Raw genomic sequence first — 21,484 nt, 5'->3', positions numbered from 1 at the left:
GTGCATGCCAGTGTGGCTGGGCCAATGAACTCATCTTTCACAGCAAAAGTCAGTCTATACAAACAAAAAGGGAAATATGTCCTTGGAAAAAATCATAATGACTTCAACCTCTAATGTTCTCACAGTTTCTTTTTTTTTTTTAATCTTGAAGAAATATTTTAGGGGAAGTGTCTCTTATCTAGAGAAAATATTTATATTAATTCAACAATTCCATCAACTTCTCTTTTAGTTTTGTGAAATTCAAGTAAAATTAAATTTAAAATTGTATCCAAAAAAAAGGGCCTGGATTGAGAATTTAAACACCTAAAACATTGGCTAATATATTAACCAATCTTATTAAAGAAATGTTGTTTTCCATGTTTAATAGCTAAGTCATTTATGTATTTCTAGAATGATGACTGAAAATGTTTTAAAGAGTTGATTGTACTCAATTAACGCTAAGATGTGCATTCTCCTTTTCAATTGAGTCCACTCTCCTTTATAATTTTTTTTTGTGTTAATCCTTACCAGAGGATATTTTTTTCATTGGGTTTTTTTTGTTGGGTTTTTTTTTTAGAGAGAGTGGAAGAGAGGGGGAGAGACAGAGAGAGGAACATTGGTGTGAGAAACATCTATTGGTTGCCTCCTGCACTCACCCCAGGCCCTGACCTGGGTGGGGATCAAGCCTGCAACCAAGGTACATGCCCTTGACTGGAATCGAACCCAGGACCTTTCAGTCCTTGAACCAATGCTTTAACACTTAGCCTAACCAGCTAGGGCTCCTTTTCCATATTTGAACCACCTTTGACAACAAGTCTCAGAATTTTTATTACAGTGTGCGTTTCCCAGACGCGAGCTGAAGCACTCCATGAGAGGAGGAGGGGTGATGGCAGGTGGACAGGACAGTGATTGAACCCTGGGCTTGAGAAAGAGGTGCTTGTCCCCTGCCCTTGAAATGACTCCTAACTGATGCCTCGAGGAGTGGCCAAAGAGTGTCTCAGCAAGATGGCAGTGCCCTGCCCTGGCCTGTTTGCTCAGTGGATAGAGCATTGGCCTATGGACTGAAGAGTCCTGGCTTCAATTCCAGTCAAGGGCATATGCCTGGGTTGTGGACTCGATCCCCAATGGGGGGGTGTGCAGGAGGCAGCCGATCAGTGATTCTATCTCATCATTGATGTTTCTATCTCTCTCCTTGTCCCTTCCTCTCTGAAATTAATAAAGATATTAAAAAACAAAACAAAAACAAAACTAGAGGCCCAGTGCATGAGGTCCTCTCCCCTCCGCCCTCCAGGCTTCCTTGGGGCCCTATGCACAGCCCTGTTTGCATCTTACGCCATACAAGGCAAGCCGCTGGAGCAGTGGGGGAGAGACATGATGAAGACGGTCCCACTGGCGGAAGAATATTGTAAGAAGACCATCCGGCACCTGGCAGGTGAGCCTGGCCTCCTTTCCTGCCACTCATAGGAAAGGAGGCTGTTAGAGCTTGGTCTCAGGTCACACTCAGTGCAAATTTGCACAGACCTGGCTCCCAAGGAGGTCAAGGTCCATTTGCCCCACCAAGAGCATCCCCGTAGGGTCCATATGAGCAGGCGGAGCCCAGGGAGATCCACAGAGGTACCAGGAAGAATGGGGTGCATTACAACAGATCCTTGAAGTATGTGTTTCATTCAATGTCATTTTGTTAAATCATTGATGAGGAACGCGAGTCTTGTTTATATCCATTAGCCTATGGTAAAATTGGTTTCCTCATACATCATTTCTCTTAAAGTCACAGAACCCATTGAAGATGTTAAGTGAGAATTTACTGTACTTAGATTTAATTTTCCAAATTATCCTTAAGTAGCCCATGTCTCAGAGAGGAATGAGAGATGCTAGCTGACACTGCTCCAAGGACCTAATGGACAGCTGTGCCTAACCCAGGGGATTTAAAGTCTCTCACATGAAGGCCAGACAGAGGTCTGTGCCCACTGATGACATGAAGGCCCAGGAAGCTCCATCTGTCCCAGTTGAGTCATTAAATGCTTCACTCTTTTTGGCCACGAGTACGGTCAACCCAGCCAAATGCAGCCAGCCCAGCAAAGGTCCTAGGGGATCACGGTGCTGCTGGCGTTTTGGCCTCTGAGCTCCTCTCGGCTTGCTCCCCTTTCCCCGTGGGATCCGAGGGAGAGCGGGCACAGGACCAGGCAACCCCTGGCTTTCTCCTCGGGCGGCGGAGCCACAGAGGGTCATGGACTGCATGAGGAACACAGACAGCTTCATGTGGCCTCTGACATTCTAAAACTGTGGAAGAAAATTTCTAGAATAAAGTATCCAATTTGTCCTGGAGGAGAGGGAGTTGAAAGATTTGAATGTAGGCACAGGATGCTTGATTTTTCAGAATAGCCTGAGGCTGAAGCCCTGAAACAGAACCAACAAATCACTTTACTGCCACCCTCCAAGCCCCAGGAGCTATATTCTAGAAGGCCGAGTGGGAACTTTAGAACAACTTTTCAAGGAGACTTTTGCACTTATCCCTGCCTGGACCCAATGCTGGGAAACACTTTTTCCAGTGAGTCCCTGTTCCAGTGAGAAATAAGAAGCCTCCATGTTCACAGCAGTTAAAGTGTCCCTAAGCAGTCACCCTCTACAAGCTTAATTATAGAACACAGGTGGCAACCCCACACTGTTTTTTTCATCTGGTCTGTCATTGTTATCCCTGGCTTCTGATCACTGGGTTAGTCATTCCCCCGGCCCCCCCCATCCCCCAAGTAGGTTCACCTTAAACCATCTGAAAGAAGTAAATAAAATGAGTGTATTAAACTACACAGTCACTGCATTATTCACATTATACTAATCAACAGTTCCCCAGAACTCTAGTACCAAAATGGTTTTCCCCAGTGTTTTCTGAAGAACAAATAGTCAAAGATCTTCCATGAACAGAAACGAGAAGAGTCATTGGTCAGATAATTTTGAGACTTTATTCTTTCTGTTTAATTTTAAATTTGTTTAACTCAGAGCTTTATGAACCTCTATGGCAGAACCCTTTTTTAATTTTAATTTTTTATTTGTCAATCACAGTTAACAGTATTAGCCCCAGGTTGCATGGTTTGTAGCAGAACCCATGTCATACCTTTGTCACAAAATTCATACACTGGGGGGAGGAGGGGGTGTCCTTCAACCCGGCCTGCACCCTCTTGCAGCCCGGAGCCCCGTGATTGATCACCCTGCAGAGAGAGGCCCCGCCCACCACCACTGGCCAGATAGCCTGGGCCTCCCTCTGGGGGGCGATCGTGGGGCAATGGTGGGGCTCCCCAACCAATTGCATCGCACCCGCCTTGGCAGTGGCAGTCAGTGCTGGGTCACTGCGGCACTGGCTGGGCGTTGTTGGGGCACCAGCAACCCAGGAGGGACCAAGAGGTCAGCAGTTCAGCCCCCCGACCAGTCCCCACCCACCCGAGCCTGCTGCATGCACGGTCTAGCATTCGGTCGTTTTGGACGTTACGGACCCTGGCTCTTTATATATTAGGATTAGTTTCAGGTGTACCAGCATAGTGGTTAGCTTCCCCCCATAAATCTGGTACCCACCTGGCCCCATACATAATTATGACAATATTATTGACCATATTCTCTATGTTGTACTTTACATCCTCATGACTATTTTGTAACGGCCCCTTTGTACTTCTTTTTTTTTCTCCATTCATCCTTCTTAATCCCTTTGTAACAAAATACCTAAAATCATCCAGAAAAATAATGTTCTATAGAGCACCCCCAGAAAATATTCTTCTGGGGTCTCTGCCAAGTCTAGGACAACATCCATCAGCAGCAAGGACAGCTAGCAAGTTAGTTCCATGCTTTTGTGTTTGAAGATCTGCTTCCAAAGTGACTGGCCATTTACTGGGAAGGAGGCTCTGTCTGAGTTTGTGCCCACACCAGCATGAGCTCTCTGCTAGAAACACGGGTCTCTGCAGGGCTAATGGGATTCGTGGATTCTGGTCCCTGCCCTGTTGCTTCTGCCTCTCACTTTTCATCTTATTTCCCTGAAATAGACCTTAAATGGGCCTCACCTTTAGTTTTGTAAAACAGAGTCATGCCACTGTTTCCAAGAGCCTGGCATTCCCTCGGCAACCTGGAATGTCATCCCACGGCCCACCCCAGGCACCTCCTGCTGTCCCCGTGGTTAGAAGGGAAGGGGAACACTGCTTTCCCCTGCAGCCCGTGACCACTAGCCCCTCTCTGGTCCCCGCTCTCTTCCCCAGCTCCCCAACCATAAGCAGACACGGCAGCATCTATTTTCCTCTTGAGTTGGTTGATTCCCTCGGGCCTCACTGGCCACTTAACCACTCTACGCAGTTGGCATCCTGGGCGATCCATGGAGCCGTGGTCCTGCCTGCTCTCAAGGAGGACAAGGTCAAGTGTGTTAACCCAGCACACTTGGTGGAGGGACAGTGAAGCCCTCGTGACTTCCTAGGAGCTCTGAGACTCAGAGAGCCATCTCCTATCCGCTACCAGCAAGTGCAGCTGCTGCTCCAGCTCATTTTTGAGTCCTCTTCACCCAGAAAACTTGCTTCACCCCCTCCAGGGTTTAGATGTCGAGCTGGTCATTAGGAGAGTAAAGCATCCTCTCTCCCTACCTTGCAGGCAGTGTTAAATTAATAAAAATACCCAGGTTCAGAATTTTCAAAGAATGCACTTAAAAATGTTGCAGTCACTTCTCGTTTCAGAGGAGAGTTAAGCAATTCTTTGAATGGCTTTTGTCCCCCATCACCATCTTCCTTGCTTTTGTCTCAGAGTAGCTACAAATACGGGCATGTTTGAATGTCTAGAGCCATCACGAAGGCCAGATGCCAGGTCTCCTCCCGTCCCCTTGTCCCCACCCGGGATAAAGAGCATTGCCCGGTGTCTTCTGTCCCCTCCCACTCGCTGCCCACAACGTTCTGAGCCCAGCCCCTCTGCCCCAGGCCCCACTCACCCTCCTGCGGCCCCCACACCCGGCTGATGCCATGGCACCCTGCCTCCCTGTTCTCTGCCTTTAGAGTACCAGGAGCACTGGTTTTACTTTGAAGCTAAATGGCAGTTTTACTTGGAAGAGAGGAAGCTCAGTGAAGACACCGAAAGTAAAGCCGCCTTCCCCGTCCATTACGATGCAGAGGAGAGGGACAAGGTAAGCCTCGCTGTGTCCGAGATGGCAGCCGGGGACCAGGAGCTTTCAGGGTCCCGCTGCCCGCGGGGTCCACCTGCCCCTGGGCTGCTATTGCCGTCTTAGCCCCAAGCAGCGCAGACGGGCTAAGGGAACAGCTGCATGTGGGAGGGGTCGTGGAAGATCTCCTTGTCCCTTTGCCCTACTCAGACCGAATGTCACCAGCAAGTGGCTTCCTGGGTGTGGTGTCTAATGCCTGTCACAGCACCTCAGCCCCTTTGCCCAGCTCTGTTTGTCCTCGTGGGGTTCAGGGCTGCCTGACACGCTATTGGTGCTTGTTTATCTGTGAATGTCCGTCTCAGAATGGCTGCCATGTAGGAGCCATGAGGAGTGAGCCTTTCCTGCTCGCTGCCCCTCCTCAGCCCCGGGCAGTGCCTGGCACAGGGTGGTACTCCATCAGTGCTCAGTGGGTACATGAACAGCCACTGGACGGACCCAGGGAGCTCAGGTTCTGACACGGTTCCGCTTTTGGTCCATGCCTCTGACCCCTGGCTCTGTCTTCAGACCTACAAGAAATGGAGCTCAGAAGGCCGTCTCTTAGGAGCTGGGAACAACTGGACAGAGCTCTGCCACCGGGCCATGTTTCACGGAGGTGAGGTTCCCTTCTTCAATGGCTTCGAACTTCCAAGAGGCCAGCACCCCATCCCTATCCTTGTGCATTCTGTCAGGATGCCTGAGGTGTCAGGCATGAGGGAGCCCCAGACCATGCGCTCTTCTCTGGGCAGGGCCCTGGCTCCAGCTACTCGTGCACAGACATCACAGACTGCAGGCAGGTTGCCGCGCTGCCTTGGGTGGCCCTGAGGGTCTGAGCTTGGAGAGATGTAGTGTTCAGGTTGCTGGGGTGCAGGCTCCTCTCCCTCGTGGCTGCTGGTTGAAGAGCACGCGGGTTCCACTGGTGCTGGCCGTGCAGCGTTCTGACCTCTGCCATCACCATCATCATGTCCCTCACCTCTGCAGACTCTGCAATCACAGAGAGGTTGCACTTTAGAATCAGGCAGCCCTGGGTTCAAGTGCAGTTCCAGGCCAGTCTTCTGTGAGGTGAGAGGATCAAACCCAACTCAGAGGGCTGTGAGGCAGTTGGGTACATGGTGCCAGGAGCTCCCCACCGCACCTCTGAGCCACAGTGATCGTTGCTGCAGGGCTGGGAGCCTTGCCCCACTCCCTGTGCCATTGTCTCCTGTGAGTGTAAAGAGGGTTCCTGTCTATGTTACCTCCGGGTGGGCATGGATTCCATCGCTATTAGAGTGGCTGTTGTCAGAGCAGAGTGCTGCTGCTGGTACTGAGATGATTGAGAAGTTTGCACTTCCTGGAGGCTAGCAGGGGGCTTCTTTGAGAGCCTGGGGGCTCCCACTGGGGGAGGAGGAGCCCAGGAGAGAGTGATGGGAGCCAAGGGCAGCAGTGTGGCCATGAACGTGGGAGAAGGGACTTTCCAAGGGGCGCAGTGACCCACACAATCCTGCACCCCTAGCTGAGAGCAGGAGTGGGGGGCGGGTGGCATACAGGAGTCTTCGTGAGGTGCAGACAGCTTGTGAGGGAGCCCGCGTAGACTCTGGCCACCTGCAGAGCCTGGAGGGGAGGACTTCCGGGGCACCCTGCACCCATGATAACAAAGGCATCTGCACACCTTGTGTGTTGTCAGGGTGTTTGTATTGGGGACAGCAAAAGCCACCCAGGGCCCATCGGCAAAACTGGGGTTTGGCACGAGGGAGGGGGAGGAGGCTGAGAAAGCCCTGGTGCTTACTGCTGTAGAGACACCAGCCCAGTAGCATCTCTGAGACAGGCCCTTGCAAAGAGGCCCTGGTTAGTGCAGTGATGGCGAACCTATGACACGCGTGTCAGAGGTGACACTCGAACTCATTTTTTTGGTTGATTTTTCTTTGTTAAAGGGCATCTAAATATATGAAATAAATATCAAAAATATAAGTCTTTGTTTTACTATGGTTGCAAATATCAAAAAATTTCTATATGCGACACGACACCAGAGTTAAGTTAGGGTTTTTCAAAATGCTGACACGCCGAGCTCAAAAGGTTCGCCATCACTGGGTTAGTGTCAAGTTCACAGTGATGTGCCCCTTCCCACTCTGCCCTTGGAATCCTGAGGACCTGTGTTTCCTTTCCAGGTGAGAGTGGGGCCACGGGGGCCATCGCGGGCTGCCTGTTCGGACTGCTCCACGGCCTGGGCGCTGTTCCCGAAGGCCTGCACCAGGAGCTGGAGCACAGGGCGGAGCTGCTGCACCTGGGCGAGGCTCTCCACCGCCTGTCCACGGAGGAGAAGTAAAGCACCTCCCCTGCCAGGGAGACCTCCCAGCCCCGGGGCCCCAGGGGAGTCCACGCGCTGCTCCCCGACTCTCCGCGCACTGAGAGCTCATGCCCAACTGACCGTGCTTATAAAATACATTATTTGTCCTACAAGAGTATTGTTCCTATCCTGGCCCACATCCAGTGCATGATGGAGGTCACCCTGGATTTGCTACCCTCAAACCTCCACATACAGTGGTCGCAAGTAGTCTCTTGGACAACTGGTGTATTTTATTCTGCTGCATAGCTAATGCTATTCGCTCACTCACTTCAACTAACCACCAGGACTCCGCTCAGAAGGGCCTCCTCCATCTGCAGAACCTCCCGCCACTGCCTGTTTCTAGCTCTTAGACACGCACTTCAGCCACTGCCCACCTGCTCCCCCGCCCCAGCCGTGCGTCCCTCCCAGGCACCTGCTGTCCTTGCGATCTCATGGCCATGTTTCCCCATCAGAGCAGTCAGTATGCGTGCCTTCAGGATGCAGCCAAAAGCACTTCGTTTAACCCGCCAGCCTACGTTTTTAATCACACTAGATCTTTAGAGCCACCCTTTTGGAACAACTAAGTGAGGAAACCAGGCCACACAGTTCTCACGCCAGCACCCGCCTCTTTCTTCCCCGGGTCTGCAGCTGTCACGCGCGCGTGCGTGGGTGCGGCCCAGGCTGCAGAGAGGGCCTGTGGCCGGCTCCACCCGGATTTGCTGAAGGAGACACAGCTGCTCCCTGTGGCCCATGTTTCTCTCTCTGAGAATCTTGAAAAGGAGATAACGTGCTCTTGTTAAAAATAACCGTGGACACTATCTTTCTGAAGTAGCATCTGGTGTGAATAAAACTGCAGTTGGTGACTGACGTCTAACATGGCGCTTTGGCGGCTTAGCTGGGCTCTATCTTGTTGATGGTGACATCTTTTCATTGAAAGTTTGACTCCGGGCACAGCCAGGCGAGGCGCCCAGAGCCCCCGGGATCCCGGTATTCGGGGGTGCCTGCTCTCAGACCCTCAGAGGACACTCAGACCTTGAGGTTTCCTGAGACCACCTGGTCTCCCCCAGGCACCCTGCCTCCCCTGCCGGGCACCCTGGTGTCCTGGGCTGTGGAACAGGACAGGATAGTTTCGATAGAATACGTCCCTGTCCATTTCTTAGGGAAGTGTGAAGGTCTCCCTCCAGGTTGATGAAAGAACCCGTGGGCCATTGTCTACTAGGCGTATTGCACCAAAGTGTTTTCCACATCAGGTTTCTGAATAACGGAACTAACGTTTGCTGCTACTGACGCTTTTCAGTCAAGAGAGGCAGCAAGACAGACAGAGTGGGTGAGGGGTTCTCCCATCACCCCAGGGTCCAAGCCAGGGTTAGTGGGCGTGCAGAAATTAACCGAGAGTTATCTTCCAGGAAAAGAAACCCAAGTAAGGTAAGTTGGCACTTTTCCTAGAGGTACATAACACAGCGGCTTACAGTTTTAAAGGGATATCTGGATTTACCAGCTTGCCTTAAGAGTGGCCCTTCCACTCTGCTGTGCAAAAGAGAAGTGGATCTCAAGCGAGTTGAGTGCAAATGGTTTAGAAGGAAGTCACTCGGTCTGCACCTTATTGACAATTTAGGAGAATTCAAACCACCCTTAAGAATCGGGGAGTGGCCCTGGCCAGTTTGCTCAATGATTAGAGCATTGGCCTGTGGACGGAAGGATCATGGGCTTGATTCCTGTCAAGGGAACGTACCTCGGTTGTGGGTTCACTCTCTGCCCCTGATGGGGGCCTCTAGGGAAGGCAACCAGTTGATGTGTCTCTCTCACATCAATGTTTCTCTCTCTCACTCTCTCTCTCTCTCTCTCTCTCTCTCCCCTTCCTCATCCCTCCTTTTCACTTTGAAAATTAATGGGAAAAATATCCTTGCGTGAGGATTTTTTAAAAATATAAGAATCAGGGAATGAGTCTATTTACAGATTAATTATAAATTAAAACATATAAAGAAAAATTTATAAGCATCACAAATTAGTGAAACTGCTTCCCCATTTCATTGTCCTATTACAGGGAAATGCAGAAGTTGAAAAGAAAAACAAAACTATCAAAAGTAATGAATACTGCACCTACTTGAACTTTTAGAAATGTAACGCTTGCTGATTGCATTTTTATTATAAAAGTGGTACATGGGCGCAGCTTCAGAAATTCAAATGTCATTATTAAATGTGTGTGGAAAGTAAGATTCTTCCAAACCTCAGCCAGACTCACATCACCAGGCCCGAGAGAAAGCCGTAGGTTGTGATGCCTGTGTCTCCTTCCAGAAACCTCCTCTACACAGACAACCAGGGGTTTGTGTGTGTTGCATACTTGCATCTGTGTGTTGTGCTAACACACACACACACACACACACACAGACACACACACACACATATACATGATTACTCTCCACAAATAAGTTTATAGCAGTCATAATGGTTTCCTTTGGATTTATTCACTTAATTGGTTTTTAAATATTTTTCAGTATCATCATATATATACACATATATATCTACGTGTTGCTTTTTATTCCATTTACATAGGGGCCATATTGATGTCATCCTTAAGTTGTTTTCGTTTTCCAAGTGGAATTTTAAAACACTGCTTCTTATGTTTACTTCAAAATGTTGCTTCCCCATCTCGTCTGGAAAGAAATTAAACATTAATTAATAGCACGGTGATTTCTTAATTCCAGAATGCATTTGTTTTTGCATTTAACATTTCTAAAATTGAGATGCAGTGTATATTTCATTGTGCCTGATCACTTAATTGGCAGAGTTTATTTTTCTTTTCCTGAGATTTACAAAGTAACAGCGCCTCTTACAATCAATATCACATTATATCCAAGAATGCTAATGCTAAACACCACGTGAGATCACAGCCCCTGTAGACTCAGATGAGGGGGTGTTATTACCTCTTATTCCCAGGTGACAAGAAAGGATGACTCAGTGGCAGGTGTGTGTCGTGAGATGTGACTGACCACACCCTGTTTTCCTCCGACCCCTATAGCCCACACCCCTTTATTCATGGCCCCATGGCTGACGCAGCACATGGAAGGTGAGGTCTGAGCCGGGGACTCTCGGTGGACTGGGGCCATGGCTAGGACATGTCATGGCCGTCAGGAAGGGTTTGCCCTCTGGCGGCCCCTGTGTCCCACGGACAGGCACACGGTTCCTGTGGCTCCAGTATTGGAGCAGGTTCTCTGTGGTGCTCACAAGTTTTCCAACTTCAGGCTGATTTCGATGAATTCATGTCCCCAAACTCTTTGGTTTTGCATTTATATTTCATGGGATTGGGGCCGGTAGTGAACGGAGAGTGGAAATGTAAATCCAGCCTGTCTGACAACCCAAGTCCTACCTCTCAATCTCCAGCCGGCCACCCTAATTCAGCGAGACTTGACCACAGTCCGGAGTCCCCCAGGGGGACCCTCAGTGAATTAAGAAACCCCAGCACCCCTAGCAGACAGAACGGAAAAAATCGATCAGATGTCAGCTGACGGAACTGCCCAAATTAATGTCCCCTCCAAACATAGGGTTTTACACACTTCATCCCAAAGCCCCTTTAAGTGGGAGTAACTTTTAAGTAGTAGCGCAGGCACTGTGACCACTTGGGTGAAGAATTCTTCACGTGTTGACTTATTTCTAGTTTTCAAGTAGAAATAAAGTGTAAGCTCCCACAGAGTATCATGGGGGGAATCCACACGGGAAGGAAAATGTCAGCCTTGAGCCTCCGGGTGGGCTCTGGGTGCCCCAGCACTGAGCGAGACGGCAAGCCCGCGAACGGGAGCTTCCGCATGTGCAGCGGAAAGGGCAGCGGCTCGGGCACCAAGTGCTTGACACACTTCATCTGGATGGGCACAGCGGGCGCTGTGACGGTGCCCAAGCTGCAGGCAAAAAGGTGGGCTCACAGCCCATCACACGGCCCACAGGCAGCACTTCGGCCTCAACAGCCACCCAACCACCACCCTCATCACCATGGGGACCTCCCACAGGAGAGTGACGCTGGGAACACGGGCCTTATCTGAGCCCGAAGCTCCCTGGTGTAGATAGCCTCATGTCCCTCACTCCTGAGAAAACCCAGAGTCCTCCCCCTGGCGCCAGGCCTGCGGTGTCTGTGCACTGCCGGGTCCCCAGTGTGACCGCTGACCAGGGCTTATCTGTGCTCTCAGGGTCCTGGAATGCACTTGTCTCCCGTGGCTTTGCTCTCTCCTGTCCATCCTAATTGTTTGTTTTTAAGTACTTCACACACAGAAGTTACCGAAACAGCTCAAAGAACTCCCATGTTCCCTTCACCCAGCGTCACCAACTGTTAACACTGGGCTATATTTGCCTTATTATTTTTTCTCCCTCTCACTGCACACACAGACACACATAGACACAGGTATACACTTACACACAGACACACAAAGAGAGGTGTACACACACACACAAAGAGAGGTGTATACATACAGATACACACACAAAGGTATATACTTACACAAAGAGAGGTGTACAGACACACAGAGGTATACACTTACACACAGACACACAAAAAGAGGTGTATATACACAGATACACACACAGGGGTATGCACACATGGATACATATACTGACATACACACAGAGATATATACACTCCACACACACACACACACACACACACACACACACACACACGGCAGTAGTTGTAATTAAGTGTGAGAGGAGTGTTTTAAGAATGCTTGCTCACTTATTAAATCTCAGGGCCTGGAAAAATATTCAAGACTCGGGGGCCTCAGTCAGCTGGGTTGGACAGGCACCCCTCTGTCCACCACAGCCAGGGCCACGCCTGTGAGGTTCAGGTGCATGGCCATGGGGTACCCCAGCCCAGAAGGCCACCCACCAATTTGTAGCCAGATTTATTTCAAGGAAAATGCAGAGGTTCAGTTCTCTGACTGATTCATTGGCACAATTTCAACTGTGAGTTCCTTAGTCACTAACAAAAAATATGGAATAGTCAACAGACATTGGTTATTGAGCTTTAGTAGAAAAATAGTTACCGTTAAAATGAGCCTACAGATTATGATTAATACTCAACATTAGAACTGGCCTTACGAGCTCACCACTGTAATGGCCACATGGGCTGGCTGTTAGCCGCCCACCCCAGGCTGCTGTCTGGTCCCTGGTGAATGACGTGGGTGCCCCAAAATAGGGACCACCCTCACCCTCCCATGCTCTGATCCAGTGACTTTGGGGTGCAGAGGTCCATACTGAGAGGCCTCCGTGGGAACGGTTGGGGGTTGGTGGCTGGCACAGCCAGGCCACTGGAAAAGGCTCCACTGAGCAAGGGCATCTGAACCAGACTGTGAAGGATGAATAGGAGCTCGTCAGGCGTGCGGCTGTTCCAGGCCAGGAGGCTCAGTATTGGCAAAGTCTGGAAATGGGAAACAGCACAGCCTGGTCAGGTGGCAGATGCTCAGGAGACTGGCACTCCAGAGACGGAGTGAGGCAGGGCAGGGAGCCCGGAGAAGGTCCAGGGAGGGTGAGCGGTACCTGCTGCTGCTCGAAGCTTCAGGCACACCTTGCAGTGACCTGTAGGGTGACCCAAAGCCTCCAAACAAGGCCCTTCCATGGGCGTTTGCTGAGTGCCTGCGCTGGTCAGGCTTGCTGACAGCCCCGGAGGAAAGTGGGGAACAAAATGAGTGCCTGCCTATGTGGAGCCACACACAAAAACATGCTTGTGTGTTTGCAACTGCACTTGAGTCTCAGAGAATTAAAAATGCTCCAGCGACAGCTATCCAGGGGATGTGCTGGAGAGCACTGTGGGTTGTGTGCTCAGAGAGTGACCTCAGGAGGGGATGCGGGAAGCCCTGAGGGCAGACTGCACTAAGCAGAGGGAACAGTTTGAGCAAAGGCCCTGTGGTAGGAATGAGCTGGGAACATTCGATGGCCAGTGCAGCTGGAGCATAGTACAAGGTGGGCCACGTCAAAGGGCCAGATGGGCTGAGCTCCTGGGCCTGAAGAGCAGGGTAGGAGTCCCTGCAGGGAACGCGGAGCCCAGCTCAGTAATGACTCATTGAAGGAGGTCATGCCATGCCCCTTCTCTTGTCACAGTCCCAGGATGTCGTCCTGCATCTGTCATACTTCAGATGCCACCGGCTCATGGGCAAGGCCACCTTGGCAAGGCAGGGCTCACCTAAAAAAGCACTTTATGGTCCTGGTGAATCTCCTATTCCTTGGCCTATAAATCTTAGAAAAGCATTGTGACCTTCTCAGGAGAGAAGGCATTTCTTAGCTGATTATGAAAGCATTTCAGAATGTTTTGAAACTCTACCCGTGGGCTGGCAGATAAAGCCAGTTGTGATATAAACCTGGGGCTCTCCTAGGCTGCTTGGAGCATCACTGAGACATGGAGTTTTGGGGGGCTGTTCGCTTAGTGGGATGCTGATCAATGTCTTGATAACACAATCAACCTCATAACTGGCTCACCAATGTACCTGTGATGTGGAAGCCCTGAGCTGGAACAGTGAGCTGGCGTGGCATAAGACTTGTCCCAGTAACGCACCGTAAGAAGGACATACGGCAAGCCCAACCGGGTACGTGTCATTGTCACCATGCAGGAGCACCACTGTCCTTCCCAGAGGAGACGGATGCTCAGCATTGAAACCATGCGTGGAGCACGGGGAAGCTGGTGTCTGGTCGCTGAGATGTGCCGCAGACTGACGAGAGGGTCATGGATAAAGTCAGCCTCGAGCTTCCTGTGTCTCCGATTCGCCTCCTAAGACAGGAGGCTGACAGGGGTGTGCTGTCAGCTGCATTCTTCATCTTCCTATTTAGACCATGGGACTCAGAACCTGTTGGCAAGGTACACGGAGCGGCGGATGAGCTCAGACACGGCTGACCCTCGGGGCCTTGTTCAGACACCCGAATGTCCCAAAGGACGTTGTCGGTGTAACTATTTCAGTTATCTGAATGACTCAACCTGCGAAGTCATAAAGATGATTGAAATGACCAAGTGAGCAAATGACTCCAAGCTGGGAGGCCGCCCTGCAACGTGACTCGGGAGGCCTGGAAGCTTGGTCCTACCTGGGACCAGGCCAGGCTGCCTCCAGGCCCCTCCTGGCAACTGAGTCCTAGATCCAGAGGCTCCCACGTGGAGTGTGGACAGCCGACACTGGCGCTGAATCGCTGTCCCTGCTGCTGTAACCCTTCCGCATTTAGCCGGGCTCTCCGCACGTCGCCGTCAGCGTGGGAGGCTCGTTGAGAGACGGGAATGATGATGATGCAGGAGGCCCTCAGCACACTGCTTAGTCACAGGTGTGTTATTCAGTCCGTAAAAGCCTACGGAGGACCCACCGTGTGCCAGGCACCGAGCTACGTGTTTCACTCTGTGGGAAGAGTCTCACGTAATGTAGTGGAGATAGATGTTAAGTAATCAGGCCAAGAATTCAGTATGACCGTGAGGGTGCTGCCAAAGAAACGCTCTCGAGCCTGGCCTGCGTGGCTCAGTGGAGCATCGACCCACGAAGCCAGTTCGATTCCCAGTCAGGGCATATGCCGGGTTGCGGTAGGGGACATGTGGGAGGCAGCTGATCAATGATTCTCTCTCATCATAGAAATATCTGTCTCTCCCTCTCCCTTCCTCTCTCTGAAGTCAATTTAAAAACACACACATATTTTTACCCTAGCTGGTTTTGCTCAGTGGTTAGAGTGTAGGCCTGAGGATTGAAGGGTCATGGGTTCAATTCCTGTCAAAGGCACGTACCTCGGTTGCAGGCTCAGTCTCTGGTCAGTGCGTGTGCGAAAATAACCAATTGATGTTTCTCTCTCTGTGTCTCTCCCCCTCCCTTCCACTCTCTCTAAAAGTCAATGGAAAAAATATCCTTGGGTGAGGATTTTCAAAACAAAACAAAACAAAAAGGGGTCAGGGAGGACCTCCTTGAACGGTGGCACTTACGCCAAGACCTGAGCAAGGAAGATGAGGAAGGTGGGGTAGAGTGGCAGAAAGAAAGAGGAACACTTGGGAGAGGGCAGGCGGAGCAGCTTAGGCCCAGTAACCAGGAGGAACTGGTACAAAGTGAGGCTTGAGTCTTGCGGGCCTCGCTGGCAGTTCACGTTCAATTCTAAAGTCAGTGGAAGCCACTGTCCGGATGCCACCTTCGCTGGCGTGATTCAGAGACAACAGCAGGCGGGAGCGGAGCCGAAGCAAGCAGAGGAGGTTTTTGTGTCGTCAGAGAGGGTGGCAGAGACAATTCCTCCATCCTAGGCCATAGGACTGCAGAGCTCAGCCACGCATGGGTGTGGGTGTGGGTGTGGGAGCCAAGGATGACTGGTGTTTCTGGGGGCAGCAGGAGCCATCTGCCAAGGCAGGAAAAACGGGAAGAGGGATTGGGGTGCAGGGAGGTTGGTTCAGCCATGTGTGATGTGCCTGTGAGGCCCCAGATGTCCACCAGGCTCTGAGACCTGGGCAGTTCCCAGGGGCGATCCCCATGATGTTCCACGAAGCTGAACACCGACCTCATCCTGGTTCTGCACTCGGTCAGCCCTGTGAACTCCAACAAGCCACTGACTATCTCCAGCGTTGATTTCCCAGACGAGGAAGGGGTGACAACCATCCCTAAGAGATAAGGAGACACAGTGAGGCAGCCAGTGTGAGGAGCAGGGCGCTCACCAGCAGGCACTGGAAAAGCGCCCAGGGAGTTAGTGGCAGAGCGTCATGGTGAGTTCCACTGAGCCAACCCAGAGATGCCCACGGTCCGTGTGCCTCTGGGAAATAAAAATGCCACCAGCCGATCAAGCTACCCACCAGGCCATGATGCCATCGGTCACTACATTCCTCTTATTTCAGAGATGTGAGACGTAACAACTCTCGGATCGTGGATGGGGCACTGCATTGAGCAGGGCTTTCCCCTGATGCCCCAGCATCAGCCACAGGGACCAGCTCCCCCCTCCACCCCTAATCCATCCCTATGGCTCCTGGGCCAGGTCTCTTTCAAGCTGCCTTTGTAAGATTGACAGATGCATTGAGGGCTGTGGAGGAAGCCCCTGAAATGCTTTGGCCTGAAGCACTGAGTCCCTGGTGTTGGCTGCTGTTCTCAGGTCAAAGGAGGCCTCAGGTAACCTGGTGCAGCCCTTGGTGAGGGACCTAACCCTATGGGAGAGAGGCCGTCCCTGCCGACCACCTGGGGTTCAGGGGAAGTGAGCAATGTGGCAATGATGCCGGGCCACAGACAGGTGAGGTGTGATGCCAACCTTCTCAAATAGGGCAGGAGGCACCAAAGGCTGAAACAGCACAGAACTTGACTGCTCCTCTGCTCCTCTGTCTTCCCTAATCCCTGATGCTGGTCCAGGACCTTTAGCGGCCAAGTGGCGGGGGAGGGGGGCTTTTCAGTTTTGAGGACACAGCCAGGCACCGTCCCGGGTGGGCTGGCCCCTCCTGCCGGTTCTCAGTGAGCATCAGGCCTCTCGGCCTCGTTGGTGCTGGTGGGCGGCCGTGTCCCCTGGGATGTCTACGCAGCTGTTACTCCTAGGTCGTGCTGGCTCGCACCACGTCGTGGCTTAGGTGTGGGTTCAGATATTGTTCTGTTTTAGGAGCCTAATCCACTGTGTTCTCCAAATCTCCAGTTGTCTGAGGTTGAGAAAGAGCTCAGTCTATCCCGGTGGTTCTCAAACTGGGGTCCCTGGCCGGCAGCATCGGCTACGCAGGGAACTTGTTTGAAATGCAAGTTCTTGGCCCCTCAGAGACAGACTGAGTCAGAATTGTGGTGTGGCTGCCCAGCGCTCTGGGTTTTAAGGAGGCCTCTCAGTGCTCTGATGTCTTTGAGGGCCGGAGACATCCGACACTTCCTGTGTGAATTCACTGCATGAAGGTGAATTTGAGGCTGCCAGGGAGGCTAAGGAGGCAGAACTCCAAGGTTATGTTTGCCTTGAAATTCTGTGTATTGAGATCCATCCCCCGGCATTGGGTGATCCTGTGGGCTCACCCAGTGGGCGGGTCAGATTCATCCCTGTCCGCCGAAGGGGAGGGCTGCTGGTGCTCCCCCATCACAGTGGCACGTAAGTGATCAGGACAGCTTTTCAAAAGGACATTTGCATGTGGCTTCTAAAGATAGAACTCTCTTTTTTTGGAAAAATGCATGGAAGTACAAAAAGAAAAATACGTTAGTGTATTTCCTTCCCATCTGTCTTCAGTCTCTGTGTGTCCGCGCCATTCTTTTAAAAACACAGTTGGGCCAAATCCACATACAGCTTTGCAGCTTGCACTTCCAACTTTTCATCACAAGCACCTTCCTGCACCAGATCATTTCCCTGTAAATACTTGTGTTATCTAAGCAGCCTGGGCTTAGGCAGGTCGGGCATTTCCAATTATGTTTGTATTCTAAACAGCCGTGAAGACTTTCCATGCACCACAGAACCTTTGCTCTACTTCCTGGTCATGTCCTTGGAGCCCTGGGTGAGGGACCTAACCCCACGGGGCCGGATCATGGCGAGGCTACAGTTCTGGGTGCAATTTGACAAAATACCGTCCGAAAAGGCTGGGGGTGGTTCTCCCCACCAGGAAGGACAGACGCTCTGGCTCTGACAGGGCAGCTGGCAGGTGCACCCCTGGGTGCCAGCCGCTCAAGAGAGAGCCGCTCAGCCCGGATGTTCAGAAGCCTTGTCATAGATCAGAGACCCCTCCCCCAAGAGAGCTGAGGTCCCGCCTGCAGTGGCTTGGCTGAGATGAAGGAATCCGGCAGCCTTGCTGAGAAGGGTCTCACAGGCATAGAACGGCGGCGTGCTGATGGCTCGGGCCTCCCTCTGCGTGAGGGTTTCTCTGGGAGCATTTTCAAAGGGGTTCTGGAAGGCAGGTCCCAGCGGTGCCCCAGCCCTCTTGCCACTCCGTGGCAAAGCCCTCTCCCGACTGCTTTGGGGTTCACCACCCACGGCCCAGGTGTTCTGCCCCAGTGACCCCCACTCCGAAGCTGAGTCCTCTCATACCCAGGGCTGGGGTCTCGCTGATTGCTCTCAGAGGCTTGGTTTGTGATTGAGTCAGGACATAGCTGTGATGGTAACCTCATCTCTCATATTAAAGTGAGAGATATGCACAAACCCACACATAGAATATAAGTGCTTTATGCTTGCTTCCGCCCCATTTATTCCAGGTATGATATTGTCCACTATAAAAACATTAAATACCTTACACATGAAAAGTCGTTTTAAAAACGGCTTTCACAGAACTATTTAATGTCAACCAGCCAGAGCCCTTAGGAGGGTATTAGGTCAGAAATGATTGCTCTTTCACAGAAAAGGGAACAGCCACCCAGGGAGGTGATGGGCGTCCCTGACATCCCTGAGTTATGGGCGGGGATGCACTAGACTACAAGTCTCTTGCCTCCCACTCTTCTGTTCTTCCTCCTGGAATCCTTGGGTATTTAAAATAGGATTGTGGTCCAGCTGGTGTGGCTTAGTGGTTGAGTGTCAACCTATGAACCAGGAGGTCACGGTTTGATTCCCAGCCAGGGCTCAATCCCCAGTGTGAAGACATGCAGGAGGCAGCCAATCAATAATTCTCTCTCATCATTGATGTTTCCAGAGTGTCAGGATTTGCAGCAGTAAGACACCTGTTGATGCCCAAGCCCTGAAAAAGAAGGTCAGCAAGGCGATCTGCGAACCCGCTGTCTGTGCCATCCTCAGAAGCCTGCTGCTCTACATCACCCACCGTGAGGACGGGCCCCAGGGGCTGCCCCCCACCAAGAGGACAGAGAGCGGAGACAGCCAGGGGAGCCGGAAGCCCGAGCCCCAAGACGCCAACAGGCGGCCCACGCGTTTCCAGCTCCTGCAGGCCAAGTTCATGGGCACTGGCCGGGAGCCCTGGCTCAAGAAGACCCAGGAGGTGGGAAGGCTGATCTTCAAGGACAAGCAAGGCCCAGGCAGGAGCGTGGTGGCCACCACCATCAACAAGCTCCTGGAGAAGACCGGGGAGGGGGCCGGTGGTTCCGCGGGGGGCCAGGAGCCCCTCGGCCGTGATAAGCCCCGGGGGGGCCTGCCCGGCGGGAGAAACACCGTGAAAAACATTCTGAGGAAGTTCCTGGCCGCAGAGGAGAAGGAGGCTGAGGAGAAGAGGCTGCGTGAGCAGCCCCCTGCGCAGCAGTCCAAAGCCGCCAGGGGCCTCCTGCCGAAGATCGTGGGCAAGAAGGGCTCGGTGCTCGCCAGGCTGCGGGAGAAGTTCGAGCAGAGCGGGGGTCTGTGCTCAGAGGCCGGCGTGCTGCCGCTCCGCACGGAGGAGCGAAAGAAGAAGAACCTGCAGCGGAAGAAGATGCACCGGCCCGAGGCCCGCGTGCTCTGCACGGCCACCTTGGCCAGCTCCTGCATCAGGATGCCCCCTGCCCGCTTTCTGGCCTGCTCGGCGGAGCCCATGCCAGCCTTCAGCATCGCCACCATCGTTGGCGGCCCCCGGAGCTGGCTGTCCCACTGCGCCAAGATCAGACCCTCGGACCTGAGGCGCATGCCCCCAAAGGAAACCGGCAGGCCCCCCAACGCGGGGGAGATGGTGCCTGATGGGACCCAAACACCAGGAAAGGGGCTGCTGGATGGGGGACCCCCCCAGGCCTTGGTAGCACAGGCCGTGGCTCCCACCCTGACAGCAGCCTCCCTGAGTGCAGGGCCTGAGTGCCTCCCTGAGCCGGCCCCCTCGCCTGCCTCCCAGAGCCCGGAAGCCCCTCCTGGCCTGGAACCCAAGTTCTCTTTGCTCACACCAGCCAGCCCAGCGCACGCCAGGGTGTTGGGAGGTGACGGGATGGAGGGCCCTCCGGCAGGCCTCACCTCAGATGATTCCCAGGGGGCGGAGGGGCCAAGGGCAGGCCCCCACACCGGGCCCCCAGGTGAGGGAGCAGAGGAGGCCCCGCAGGTGGACCTCATGGTTTGCAGTTCAGAGGATGAAACGGAAAGAGGGATTTCAGACTCAGAGCAAGACCCCCTCTTTGCCGTCCAGGAGAATTTTCCGGAACAGCCAGTCCTGGGACAGATCCCACCGCTCAGAATGCCAGCCGCCCAGGCTGCCCGGCGCCCCCAGCTGGCCTGCGAGTCTCCGCAGATAACCGTCAGGCTCCCGGTGGTCCACGAGATGCCACTCCCTCCCGCCGCGCTGCAGGAGGCAGCGGGTCATGCGGACCCACCGTCTCCTGTGTGGGGAGGAGAGAGCGAGGTTGAACATACACCCGCGCCATTTCCCACTACGACGGGGAGTAAAAGCACCAAGGTGGCCCCGATGGGAGCGGGCCAGCCTGCAGAGACGCCCAGGGGACTCAGCACCCCTTCTCAGCAGGACTCCTGGGCAGACCTGGCTCTCACACCCCTAAGGGGTGCTGCCAGCATTGATGGTGACACCCCAGAGGCAGCTCTGACGCTGAAACCTCCAAGTTCCGCTGGCGGAAAGGAAGACCACCGCAGCTGTGGGAATTCCAACAAACTCAAGGATCAGGAGTGTATTTCAGGACAGCGTGTGTCTGCGCTCAGGTCTAAGCAGCATCCATTGCCAGAATCAGAGGGAATGCCCATCCGTGACGAGGGCGCCCCAGCATGTCACTCCACAGCTCCGGAAACTCGCCCCACGGGAGACAGCCGCTCTGCACTGTGTGGTCAGCAAGCGCCATCTCCCAACGAGGGAGACTCGACAGGCGCCCCAACACTGCTGGCGGCACCGGCCAAGGACTGGGAGAGGTCTGAGCGTGTGACCACAGTGGGTCAGGACATCCTGCGTGAGCGAGCAGAGCGCAGAGGGCCACCATTAACTGAGTCCACTCAGCCCCTGCTGATGGCTGAAGGGGGTGCCAGCCAGGACGTTGGTGAGAACAGACCGGCCTCCATATATGAAGGCCCCCAACCAAGTATCAAAGCCCCTGGACGAGGGACAGCCACAGGGGTCACCAAGAGCCACACAGCACCAGCACCAGGGAACACTGTGGACCCCAAAATCAGTTCTCCTGAACAGGGGAGCCCTTTGCACAAGAGAGAACCTGGCTCCTCACCGACAGGTCACAGTCTTGTCGCAGAGGGTCTCGGCCATGCACCCAACAGCCACCTCTTCTCGGCACCAGGAGGGC

The 21,484-nt window shown here is 52.9% G+C and overlaps 2 protein-coding genes across 2 annotated transcripts in view; both read left to right on the top strand.

Annotated features, from left to right (window-relative positions):
* ADPRHL1 (ADP-ribosylhydrolase like 1) overlaps window positions 1–8,286 on the top strand; it is a 22,454-nt gene extending 14,168 nt beyond the window's left edge. The window contains exons 4-7 of the mRNA XM_006769296.2: window positions 1,271–1,411; window positions 4,992–5,119; window positions 5,660–5,747; window positions 7,276–8,286. Coding sequence (XP_006769359.1) covers window positions 1,271–1,411; window positions 4,992–5,119; window positions 5,660–5,747; window positions 7,276–7,433 — 515 coding nt within the window. The 3' untranslated portion in view covers window positions 7,434–8,286. The remainder of the gene's footprint in view (window positions 1–1,270; window positions 1,412–4,991; window positions 5,120–5,659; window positions 5,748–7,275) is intronic.
* Window positions 8,287–11,128: 2,842 nt separating this feature from the next.
* LOC107184026 (collagen alpha-1(I) chain) overlaps window positions 11,129–21,484 on the top strand; it is a 15,652-nt gene continuing 5,296 nt past the window's right edge. The window contains 2 exon segments of the mRNA XM_015567559.1: window positions 11,129–11,340; window positions 18,993–21,482. Coding sequence (XP_015423045.1) covers window positions 11,129–11,340; window positions 18,993–21,482 — 2,702 coding nt within the window.

The sequence above is a fragment of the Myotis davidii genome, unplaced genomic scaffold (assembly GCF_000327345.1).
Source record: "Myotis davidii unplaced genomic scaffold, ASM32734v1 scaffold444, whole genome shotgun sequence".
In the NCBI taxonomy this organism is placed as follows: Eukaryota; Metazoa; Chordata; class Mammalia; order Chiroptera; family Vespertilionidae; genus Myotis; species Myotis davidii.
The sequence above is the reverse complement of the archived record's forward strand: the minus strand, read 5'-3'. Positions and strand labels throughout refer to the sequence as shown.